This window comes from Acipenser ruthenus, chromosome 36 (genome assembly GCF_902713425.1).
Source record: "Acipenser ruthenus chromosome 36, fAciRut3.2 maternal haplotype, whole genome shotgun sequence".
Lineage (NCBI taxonomy): Eukaryota > Metazoa > Chordata > Actinopteri > Acipenseriformes > Acipenseridae > Acipenser > Acipenser ruthenus.
The window spans coordinates 7,418,538-7,431,601 of NC_081224.1; the positions used below are offsets into that span (position 1 = coordinate 7,418,538).

At 44.2% G+C, this 13,064-nt stretch overlaps 1 protein-coding gene across 2 annotated transcripts in view; it reads left to right on the plus strand.

Annotated features, from left to right (window-relative positions):
* The window catches only part of LOC117402156 (adhesion G protein-coupled receptor E1-like), a 70,960-nt gene that overhangs the window by 46,119 nt on the left and 11,777 nt on the right, over positions 1-13,064 (plus strand). For both annotated transcript variants that reach the window (XM_059008046.1, XM_059008045.1), the window contains 4 exons: positions 1,106-1,283; positions 2,290-2,403; positions 2,820-2,992; positions 4,602-4,772. In XM_059008046.1, the coding sequence (XP_058864029.1) occupies positions 1,106-1,283; positions 2,290-2,403; positions 2,820-2,992; positions 4,602-4,772 (636 nt within the window). The remainder of the gene's footprint in view (positions 1-1,105; positions 1,284-2,289; positions 2,404-2,819; positions 2,993-4,601; positions 4,773-13,064) is intronic.

Sequence of the window (13,064 nt, forward strand, 5' to 3'; positions counted from 1 at the left end):
TTGCTAAACCCTCCCCCTCCCCTCACGAACTCTCAGTACCTTCTGCTGCACAGGACTAAAGAACATAAAGCCAGTCCACTTCTCCCCGCTCACTCTCCTTGCGAATGACTGCTTTCTTGTTTAGTCAGTTAGAGCACAGGTCTCAACATAGTCTATGTATACAAGCCAGTTTGTTTTCTCTATCTCCACTGAGTTTACAGCAGTATGTATTTGAATAGAATATTGCTCTTCACGTCTAGATATGTGTTATCCAGATCTCTATTGTAACCCTATCAATTCCTTGGAGAACAGCCGTGAGCATATATAGTCTGCTGTCTTATAATATTACTATTACAAGAATTTTTTGAGAAATCTTGTGATTTTTGTGTTTTGATTTGAGAGCAACTACAGATATATTTCCCTTGGCATCAGAAATTTGGAACGACTTCATTGAAAACAGCATTGCCTGTTTCAAGCTAAACATAAAACATTACATGGACAAGCAGCTGTTTCTGACAAAAGCTCGGTGTCACTGGACACAATACATGTCAAATAAACCTGTCAAATTTGGGATCAAGTTTTGGCTGGCAGCGGACCCAACCCCTTCCTGTGCAAAGATGAAACTCATCAAGCGGGTCAGAAATAAAGTACAACGAAAAAAGAAAACACCCTTTTGAAATCTGCCATTGAAAAATATAAATCATCACACTAATATATACCATTACATTTTATTGCTAAACTCATAGCCTTTTCAAGTCAAACATTTGACAGTAGCTTTAAGAAACAAATTTCATCAAAAAGGAAACTGATAAGAAAAGATTTTACACTGAGAAAAATAATTTGAGCTCACGGCTGAGATGCTGTTCCACAGACTCTGTGTGCTGTGGTGCTGTGTGAAGAAAGTGTGTGCCAGTTTCAGGATCCTTTTCTCAATGAAGTGTAAGAATATCGTGAACTCTGACAAGTGTGACATATTGTAGCTTCAGCATTGTTGCAGGAAGGAGTCGGAATATTTCAATCTTCATAAAAGCCCCCTGCCTCCCAGTGTGCAGTTTGTACGTTTTCAGACAATGAAGGTAATTTTGCATGCCCCCTTAAGGGATTAATGGACTTCCATTTCTTTCAGCAAGTGGCTGGTGTTTTAAGCTCTGCTCTGAATGACATTTCCTTGTGGAGTAACCTGACCAGGGATGAGAAGTCTGTTGCAGCTGAAGCATACCTGGACACTGTAGAGAGGGCAATGCTACAGTTGACTGAGCCTTCAGATGTTCTCTTAAGGAAAAATGTGCGCTCAGACAATCTAGGTAAGGAGGAGTCCTTTACCCATTATCAATAGAACTAGAACATGGAGTGATAGAACTAGAACAGGCACAGCAAGAGAAAGACCTTGGTGTTGTAATAGACTCATCGCTGTCAGCAACCACACAGTGCGGGGAAGCAATCAACAAGGCAAACAGCATGCTTGGGTATACAGACACAACTGTAGAGTATCAATCCAAGGAGGTTATGATGAGGTTGTATAATGCACTGGTGAGACCACACTTAGAATATTGTGTCCAATTCTGGTCACCGCAGGATCAAAGGGACATTGTTGTCCTGGAGTCCAAAGAAGAGCAACCAGACTAATTCCAGGGCTTAAAGGACTGAGCTATGAAGAGCTGAATCTATTAACCTAGAATAAAGAAGAGTTAGGGGGAGTGAAGTATTTAAAATCTTGAAAGGGAATGACGTAGTTAACCTGAACCAATTAAGCACAGTACAGAAACCAGTAACAGAGGACACAGTTGGAAATTAAGTAGAGATAGACTTAGGACAGAGGAAAGGAGACACTTCTTCACACAGAGAGTGGTGAGGGTATAGAATGGGCTGCCTAGTCACGGAGTTGAGGCAGAAACACTTCAAGACCTGTCTTGACGTTCTGAGATCAATCAGCTGCTATGACTTTAGATGGGCCTAATGGCCTCCTCTCGTTCATATAAGTTCTTAATATTTTGACCAGAAGGTAGCAGCTTATTTAGTGGAGATTTAATAAAAAATACACGCCTGTGGAATCTCTGTGCTTTTTGGAGACATTCAATTAAACTTTCCAGAGGTGCGGTATATACAGTATGGAAAGTGCTGCGTACCCAAACATACAAATGCATTCACATTTTTGAAAATATATGGTAAGTAAAGATGCATGATGGGATTATGGCAATGGCATGGAAAGGATGCTCCAGTCAAACCCACCAAGCAGGTATGAACTTTATGTTATTTTCATATGAAACCCACTTATCAATTCCCTTACTTCAAACTGCCTTTTCCTTCAAGATATGGAGTTGCTGATTATACCATTCAAACACAACACATCAGAGGAACAGTTACGAGCCAATAAAAACACACTGGAGATTAAGTTGGGAAAACTTATGGAAGAGAATAAGCAAGGTAATGGCTAATAATATACCTCTAGCAATTCCCTGTTAGTTCTGCATTTACTTTGTCAAGGTTTGTATCTCACTAAAGACAGCACTGTGCAATTGCTGTAAAACATGTCTGTCAGACGTCCATATGTCACACTTGCTTACTTACACTGGCTGGTCGCTTTATTAGGAACACAAGTTATTGAGGGTGTCAGAATTTTAACAGAAGAACCTGTCTGTCTGTACCTCATTTACATACACAGTAAACCAAGTCGTCATGGTGATAGTCATGATACTGATAGCTCTGATTCTGTATTTACGGTATAACTGGGGGGTGTCATTACTGACATACATTTTAAACATTCCATTCAGGTGAATGGGGGTATATTGGGTAAAACCTTAAAATCATAAAACCCAATCCTAAACTGCTTGTGTCCACAGATCAGATAACAGTTGGGTTTGCCTCATACACTGGGATGGAGTCTGTCTTGGATGGGAGCTTTTACAAGAATCAATCATCTATCCAGTTAAACTCACAAGTGGTCACTGCTACTATAGGCAGAAATCACCACAAACTTTCAGAGCCAGTCCATTTAACCTTCCATCACAATGAGGTAGGTGGACAACACTTAATGAAAGCTAATCAAGGTTTTAAAATAATAAGAGTAAGTATCTTAATTTTAATTGCTTTTACATGACTGCTTATGGTGTTTGAAATCATTTTGAATGTTTCTGGAATCTGTTTCTCCAATAATGAGTTTGTATTTTTTTCTGTCTTTAAAACAAAGATGATAGTTTTGAAGTCCTAATGTAATGCTTCATTCTTGATTGTCTGGAATGTATTATTATTTCATGACTAGTTATTTGTGGATTTCAGTTGTTTATTTAGATGGGGTTGTGCTTAATGAACACAGTGTGATGAAGTGTGATGAGATCACTTAGAGCAGAATGCAAATCTGCAAGATATATCTATTATTATGAATTTACCAGCTATTTGAGGATTCCATTGTGTTATTGTGATGGGGAGGTTCTTGTGTGCTCACAGAAAACAACAAATCTGCAAGATGTTATTATTTATTAGTTATTTGGGGGGTTCAGGTGTTCTTTATTAGTTATTTGGGGGGTTCAGGTGTTCTTTGATGTATTATTTATATATACAGCAGGTGAAGAGACAACTCAGAAAAGAAAAGATAATGTTAGGCTAATGGCGGTTTATTGTAAAACAAGATTAAAGCTCAATCCTGTAACCTTTACAATGTACAGACAGATGGTTTAGAAACATTTGCAATGTGATACTGTCTGGTGACAAACAGGCTTGGTCAAATAAATGTGTTGCCCTTTTAAACAGCCCACACAAAACGGTGGGAAAATAACACTGAATATCTTTGGCAAAAAAACCCTGTCCAGTCAAAGTCTACTGGGACTCTAAAAAGGGTTATGTTTTTCAACTGCTGCTAGATTATTCGAGTTCAAATAAAACAAGGAATGAAGGTCTTGAATTTAAAGACACTCCTAGAAAAAGTACCCTGTTTAACAGCACAAGAAACACAAAAAATACCTTACCTTTGTAAAGATAAAAACACTGCACCCTTACAGGAGGGATACTTTATTATTGCTGTGCTTTTTTAACAAAATGCACAGTGGAAGAAAGCAGTACCTGATGGCCTCTCCTCCTTCTCCCCTGGATTGGCTCTCTGCCCCTAGACTTGAGATTGACTGTCAGCACGGGCAGTATTGAAACCATGAACTGATTTAATCAACTTTCTGTATTAACTGAACTCAGGAAAATACTCATTACAAGGACTCGTTTTTACTCGTTGCTCGACACGGGCCTGGCAAACACCATACGTTAGTAAGGGAAATATAAAAAAGCAACTGAAATGACATCGGAATATAGTTTCTCTGAACTAAACTCAAACACCAACCACTAAGTCCATCTGGTACTCTATTAAGTTGTTTTGTTTTCACTTAAACCATTTATTTAGAGCATTCAGTGTTGCATTTTAGATGGAGAGCAGTTTTATTTCTACAGAGGTTAATTACACAATTTCTGAATGTAAATTTGACGTCTTTGAGTTGGTTCTTTGTTTTTCAATTTGGTGTGATCCATAACTGTAAACAGTGTAAAGTGTACAGTTTAGTTTATGGAAGTCCTTGTAGACACAGCGGGTTAATAATGTACACAGTTTGTGGTTTAACGGTTTTGCAATGTTTTTTTTCTAGTTAAGGAAAACCAAAGAGGAGGTGATATGTGTCTACTGGAAATACGAAGGGAAGGAAAGCTCTTGGTCCACCGAAGGCTGCACAATGTTACACTCCAACCAAACACACACTGTGTGCAGCTGTGACCACCTCTCCAGCTTCGCTGTATTAATGGCACTAGACGAATCACAGGTATTTACATCACACAAATGAAACAGTAGTTCTTGGATAAATATTAATATTCCAACAGGTACGTGTTTAGAAGAAGAAACCCATTCATTATCACAAGAAGCAGCAAATGTAATCTGTATTTGGGAGTCTGTAGCCAGTTACCTTACACAGAAATCATTTTCACAGCAACTGCACTACGGAATACAATCTTGAAAGTCAATAGTAATCAATTGTGTACTTACTTGTAATATTTAAAATTGGTTTGATAACAAAATGATAAGGTTTTATCAGTAATTGAACTGATAGTTGAAGAGACATTGGTCCATTTTGTCTTTAATTAACTCCTATTTAAAAAAAAAAAGAAAATTCAATGTAAATGACATAAAACGTTAGGTTATTATCATAACCCTGGTTCTCTGAAATAGAAATATTAACCATCACCAATGGGTTATTCCCCTTTAAGAACCCAAGAACTGAAAAGCATTATGCCAACAAGCTCTCACGAGAGTGCATGACGCAATGTGAGTTGCCCCGACAAAAGCACATTGCAGCCATTTGCAAATTCTCTTTTTACTTTTGAGTCTCGCGGCTCCGCAGCGACCACGAAGACTGATGGTTAATATTTCTATTTCAGAGAACCAGGGTTATGATAATAACCTAACTTTCTCTTTCAAGTACGAAATATTAACCATCACCAATGGGTAAGTATACCCAATCTGTCGTGAGGACAGGCGCAAGACTCCATGAGCTAACAGCACTAGCAGTCCAAGGTGACAAGTTACTCACCGATCAATCTGTAGTTGAGGGGACGACCACCGAGGCAGCCCTCAACACTCTTGATCCAAAACCAGGACACAGCGGATCCACGATGTTCATCATGTAGAACCTCGTGAACGTGTGGGGGGTCGCCCACACCGCTGCATTGCATATGTCCATGACAGATGCACCCTGGAACATTGCCCAAGAAGTGGCCTGCCCTCTAGTGGAATGGCCAGTGATCTTCTCAGGCGGGGGCAACTTTGCAAGTTGATACGCAATCTTCACGGTCTCCGTTAGCCACCTAGACAGGTGCTCTTTAGACAGAGCCTGACCTTGGGACTGAGAACCGTAGCAAACAAAGAGTTGCTCCAACTGGCGCAAACTTGTTGTCCTCTCCACATAATACGCCAGCGCTCTGACAGAGCATAGCGTGTGGAGCATTCTGTCTCTGTCGGACTGAAAAGGAGGAGGATGAAAAGCCTCCAACTCCACTGACTGATTGTCATGGAAAGCCGAAATAGTCTTCGGCAAAAACGCAGGGTTGGTCCGGAGTGTCACCCGTGACCGGCCTTTCGCAAAATATAAACAGGCTTTTGTGACGGAAAGTGCCTGAAGCTCACTTACTCATTTAGCAGAAGTGACTGCCACCAAAAAAGCTGTCTTAAAAGACAAAAGCTTTAGCTCTGCGGAATGCATGGGCTCAAAAGGAGGTTTCGTTAGTGCAATCAGCACAACATTCAACCGCCAGTGAGGAACAACGTCCTTCCTTGGACGTTGTTCCAAGCCCCCTTCAAAAACTGTCCCGCCAGGAAATGTGCTCCTGGGGAGACTGAGTCTATCTTCACATGGCAAGCTGAAATAGCTGCCAGGTAGACTTTTAGGGTAGAAGGGCTCTTCCCATCGTCCAGCAGGTCTTGCAAAAACTGCAAGATCAATGCCATTGGACACATTGTGGGATCCTCTCCCTTCGACAGACACCATGTCTGAAAAATGCCCCACTTGTAGCCATACTGGGAACGAGTGGAGGCAGCCCTAGCATTCTGTAGGGTGTCAATCACCCTATTAGACAAACCCAGACGGCTCAAATGGAGCCGCTCAGGGGCCAAACCCAGAGCTGTAGGCTCAATGGGTCGTGATGCCACAGAGCACCCTGTGCCTGGCTGAGCAGGTCGCGGCGACTGGGCAACTGCCAAGGCTGTCCGCACAGGAGCTGTATCAGTGAGGCAAACCAGGCTCTCTTGGGCCAGTGAGGTGCTACTAGTAGGACCGTGGCTCTGTCCTGTCTGATCTTCTCCAGACACAGAGGTAGCAAAGCTATCGGCGGAAACGCATACAGTGGGCGCGCTGGCCATTGGTGAGCCAATGCGTCGACCCCTAGACACCCTTCATCTCTCATTATGGAGAACCACAGGGTGCAATGCGTCGACTCCTGGGAGGCAAAAAGGTCGATCTCTGCTCTCCCAAACCGTTTCCATATGAGGCTGACAACCTCGGGATGGAGTCTCCAATCTGCGCCGCCCGGAACCTGCCTCGAGAGGAGGTCTGCGGTAATGTTCACCTCTCCAGGTAGGTGTACCGCTCGGAGTGAGAGGAGATGGGTGTGTGCCCAGACCAGAAGCCTGTTGACCACCTTGTTGAGACTGGGTGATCTTGTACCACCCTGGTGGTTGATGTAAGCCACCACTGTCATGTTGTCCGTCCGGACAAGCACGTGTCTCCCCCTGATTTCCTCTAGAAAGAACTGAAGAGTGAGAAACACTGCTTGCAGTTCTAGAAGATTTATGTGTCGGCCCAGCCACGGAGGCCGCCAAACCCCTTGTGCACCCCGACCGTTCCACACCCCACCCCAACCATGGTTGGAGGCGTCGGTGGTAACGACTTCTCTTCTTGTGACCGCTACCAGCCTGACGCCTAGGCGTAGGTGGGCCGGTTGTTTCCACCAAGAGAGAGTTCGGAGACAATATCTGGACACTGTCACCAAACGGTTGCGGTTCAGCATTGGGTGAGGGACCATCCTGTTGAACCAGGCCTGAAGGGGCCGCATATGCAGGAGGTTCAGGGGAAGGGATTGAGAAGCTGCTGCCATCAGGCCCAGAAGTTTCTGGAATGTCACCACTGGTAAAGCTCTGCCTAACTGGAATAGGTCTAGGCAGGCTGATATGCTTGACACCCTGTCGTCCGACAGCACTGCTGTCATGGATCGGGCGTCCAGACTCAAACCCAAGTAGCGCGCTACTTGAGCTGGCGTCAGTTGACTTTTTGCATGATTCACCTTCAGACCTAGTCTGGATAGGTGATCGGTGACAAGTTCCGTGTGTTGCAGCTCCTGACCTGGCGACTCTGCACAAATGAGCCAGTCGTCCAGGTAGTTTAGAATTCTGATACCGTTGAGTCTCAGAGTGGCCAGGATAGCGTCCATGCATTTCGTGAAAACGCGTGGCGCTAGGCATAGGTCGAACGGCAGTACACGGAACTCATAGCCTTTCCCTTGAAAGGCGAACCGAAGATACTTCTGGTGCCCTGGTTTTATGGGAATGTGGAAGTAGGTGTCCTGCAAGTCCACTGTCGTGAACCAGTCGCCCGGCCTGATGGACTGCGACAGCTGTCGCAAGGTCAACATCTTGAACCGCCTGCGGCTCAGATACAGGTTGACCTGTCTGAGATCGAGGATCGGTCTGAGGCCGCCGTCCCGTTTGGGCACCAGAAAGTATTTGAAGTAGAACCCCCCGACCATGTCGGAGGGTGGTAAGATGCGAATAGCCTGCTTTTGCAGGAGGGTCTTTAGCTCCTGAGCCAGTGAGTCGTTGGCACAGGGGTCCATGGCTCTGGAACCGCCTTTGCCTACCGCGTCCCCGGCTTGACCTATCAGTGACCGCTGGAGAGCCCCGTGGACCGCCCTGAGGCTGCCACTGTGGCCGAGGCAGTAGCCTCTGATACCACTGCTTCTTAGGCGGTGGTGCCGGCTTAGGGGCAAGGTCACTAAATGCCTTTGTCGCTTCCCTTGCCGCTTTGATTGAGGGTCCCCCCTCAGCAGTGGAGCCCCAAATGTGGCTCTGGTAAGCCACCAAACAGGTATTGTAGTTGCCCAACCAGGCAACAAAGGCATTAGCGGAGTAAGACTTCTTTAGAAGGACCTCCGTGACCCGACATTGCTTGTTTGGGCAAGCCGCATCTTTGGACAGCAGCGCAAGGTTCGCTGGTTGCGCCAAAGCTGGAATAGTGGACCCGACAGGGGGAAACTGGACCAGACCCCTTTTATCCCCCTCGTGAACCCTATAGGTCGTACCTGACCTAGGGACCGCAGGGGCTGTGGCTGGGTGCTGCCACGATGAGGTCAGTTCCTGCCAAAACTCCGGGTGGATGGGCGGGGCCTCAGAGGGTAGCTCCTTACGCTCGTCATAAACAGAGCACCTCTCAACTGTCGCACTCGGCCATGGCACCCTAAGTGCGTCATTGGCTCGATGCATCAGGGGTATGAGCTCCCCAGGCAAGGGAATCAGAGGCAGCGAGTCTAACGCTGGATCCTCTGAAAAGAACACCTCACGCTCCTCAGCTCCTTCTGAAGCGAGGACAGAGAGAGCGTCCTCCATTCCCCCCCCCTCCCCAACTCAACCTCTGCCAGTTCCGGTGGCGGAGGGGGGGGAGAGAGAAGCCGCTTGTGAAGGTGGAGCAACAGGCGCTCGCATCACAACAGGTGCTTGCACCACAGCAGGTGCCTGCACTGGCAGAGACCGCACCTGCAACAACTGGGTCAGAGTTGACTGCTGTTGCTGGAACATCTCACACATATACCGCCAGCGGTCCGATGATCGGGACCTGTGCCTCCTTTTCTTACCCCTTGGGGAAGGAGAAGCAGGAGAGGAAGAGGATGAGGAAGAAGAGGGACTCCTCCACCTGTGCTTCCTGGACCCCTTTGAAACCCTGTGCCCTTGCACTGTGCTCAGCGGAGCGAGACCTCTGGCTAAGCTCCCTGGAATGGCTGGAATGGCGCTCCGTGGAGCAGCGCTCTCCAGAACTGCGCCCCCTACTACTACCAGCTGCCTCTGCAGGAGGTAACTGCGCCGGGGTAATTGAGACATCACTGGACTGGCGCATAAGCCTGGACCGTAGTGATCGCTTGCTGAAAACAGCGCACTGCACACAAAAGGCAGGGTCTGCCAGAGCTCGCTCTGCGTGTTCCTGACCTAAGCAGCGCACACATCTTTCGTGGCCATCAGCCACTGGCAGCTTGGCGCCACAGTCAATACAACCGTGAAACATAGTAGTGTAGGTACCAACAGGCTTAGTAAACTAGTGTGGGTACCCAATGTAAAGTACACCCAACAGTTAGCTTGGTACCGAACCTGGTACTGAGCGTTTGTTCTAGGTACTGAGGGAGTAGGTACCAACAGACTTAGTAAAACTAGTCTGGGTACCAATAAAAGCCTGGTACCGAATGTCAGTTCTAGGTACCGTTGGTATCAACAGACCTGGTATGAACCAGTCTGGGTACCAAATACAAATACCTACCGTCGGTACCGAAGCGTATGCTAATGCGGTAACGTCCGTACCGAAGCGTATGCAAACGTGGTAGCGTCCGTACCGAGCGTATGCAAATGCGGTACCGAAGCGTATGCAAACGCGGTAGCGTCCGTACCGAGCGTATGCAAATGCAGTACCGAAGCGTATGCAAACGCGGTAGCGTCAGTACCGAGCGTATGAAAACGCGGTACTGTGTCTCAATAGAGAATTAATAAGTCAAAGGCTGCGTCAACTCTGGTACCGAGGTACAAAGAAGAAAAAACGCAAACCTATGCTAATGCACAACAGCAGCAGCCAGCAATCCTACAAAAGCAGGAGATCTCACAAAGAGATGCACGCCAGCTAACTGTACAGTGAAGAGACTGTGTAACAGTACTATACTTCAAAGGTTGCGTCAGCTCTGGTACCAAGGTACAAGAAGAGAAAACGCTAACCTTGTGCTAATGCACAACAGCAGCCAGCAATCCTACAAAAAAGCAGGAGATCTCACGAAGAGATGCATGCTAGCTAACTGTACAGTCAAACACTCAGTTACAGGTTATTCTCAAGCCTGAAAATAACCTCTGTACTACAGCCGTAATACAGTGTCCTTTGAGCCCACAGAACTGAATCCCGTTTTCTGTAAGAAAAAAACAAGGGAAGGGGTATACAGTAATGTAAACAACACTGAATACACAAAATAATAATACAACAACAAAACTATCTCACGGGGATAGATTTTTTTTTTTTTTTTTCCTGGAACAGAGCCCTGTCCAGATGAGAGTTATCTGCCGTAATAGTGAACTAGACCCGGGGGAGGGCGAACGCAAGTCGCAGGCTCCCGCTGGCGCACTGCCAGGTCGGGCTGACTAGATCAAAAACTCGGCAATAATATAATATTTTAAACAACAGTAATGACTGTAGTAAAAACACTGTTAGAGACAGAATACTGCAAAACAGGTTAAACAAGGCAATACTACTAAGTAATAAGAAATACTTAGCTCAGATGCTTTCACTCTTAGTGAAAAAGGAAAAAGAGAATTTGCAAATGGCTGCAATGTGCTTTTGTCGGGGCAACTCACATTGCGTCATGCACTCTCGCGAGAGTTTGTTGGCATAATGCTTTTCAGTTCTTGGGTTCTTAAATAACCCATTGGTGATGGTTAATATTTCGTACTTGAAAGAGAACTGAGAAGCAAACAACTTATGAATATTATATACTTGAATGGTAGTATTTAAGTTGTTTGGTTTAAGATTTTTAAAATCAACAGCATTTTTCTCCTTTCAAAATCTAAGTTAATTAAAAACTGGCATAAACATTTAAAAAATATAAGCCATTGCGTCCTAGTCACAAAATTGTAAAGAATGTTTTTTTAGTTTGTTTTCAAACCACTGTTTAACTTAAGCCAATGTTTCTAAAAACAGTCCTTAAAAATATTCCATTAAACAATCCTTACAGTTTTGAGAATAGAGCCTATTGGGACACATATATCACAGCCTCTTTGCCAAAGTGCAAGTTGAGCCATGTTTTGTGAATTCCTATGAATTTGTAGCCATTGAGTCAACATTTTAACTTTACCAAATTGCAGTCATTAAACCATGAATATCCTTACACCTTCACCTCAGGCCATATGAGCCATACCTAGCTATATGCAGATTATATATATATATATATATATATATATATATATACATACAGGGTGCGATTTGTAAAATTTCCAGTGGGGAGTGTCCCGCCCCTATATATATATTTGTATTATTGTTTGCAGTGCAGATAAAAGCGGCGCATATTTGTTACTGTTTTTAGATTTTAAAAACCTTGTGAGGATGCGTGACTGATCTACTGATTATTTAACTAGCTGACAGTCACGCATCCTTATTAAACTCGTGCAGACGGTGACCATCTCCCGAGTTAATTCATTGATTAATTTTTGCTAATCGGGAGATGGTCATTGTATATAAACCTGCAGCTCTCTACCCTCAGGGAGAGTGGACAGAGGAGAGTACGGGAGAGTGAGCAAGGAGAGCTTAAAACTATTAAGAACAACTGCTAAGCGTGCTTGTTTACACCAGCACGATACTCATTTGTTTATTTGTTTGGCCCTTGCGCCTTTTTGTTTAGTGTTTGGTGTTTTGTTTGTTCAAATCTTTTGTTTTCGTTTATTATTTAATAAAAGAAGCTGAACGCCGTAGCGTCTCAGCTCTCACCCGCTACTTCCTGAGTCTGTGTTTCTGGTCTGATGTCATCACTGAAGCCATCCTGTCACAGGGGGATAAAATAGACAAACAACCAAGCCTCATGGCAAGCCTTGATACATCTGTAGTACACAATTTAAACAGTTAAGAGAATCACTAAGTTACTTATTTTACCAAATCAACTGCTAAAAAATCTTTAGGAATCACATTTGCCAAATCTGCCACCATGCAGGATAAATGCAGTTATTTTTTATGGATATGATCATACTTGCCAACATTTGGGAACTGTTCAGCAGGATGCTGATCATATATATTATCATATAATAGGCGTATGTGTAAATATCAGGACTTTCTTCCTATGCATTGGGACGTGGGAAATCAAGACTGTCCCCACCATATAGGGACTGTTGGCATGTATGTACGGTATCAAAAGGCAGTAACAAAAACTACCTACGTTACAGCAACTAAAATAAAGTTAAAACACACTCATGACAAGTACTTGCATTGTTGCACGTAACCTCATTGATAACTGAACAGAGTGTAACCACAATGAACGGAACATAATACAACATCCGTATTTTAACAGCTTAATCTGCAGTTCATTGTTGTTGATCTTGGCCTTTTTTCCACTCTGCTCAGCGGGTCACTCGACGGGTAAAAGTTCCAGTCTTTGGCTCTGGGGCTGTTTAAAAAAAGCTACTATGGATTTTTAGTGCCCTGTCTTTTCTGTCATTTATTTTTCTTTAGTATTAGTATGCACTTCCGATGATAATAAAAAATAACAGTTTGAATTACAGCAACTGAATGACGTTGACATTTATAATTTTAAATGTTTAAAATTTCCAGAAGAAATCATGG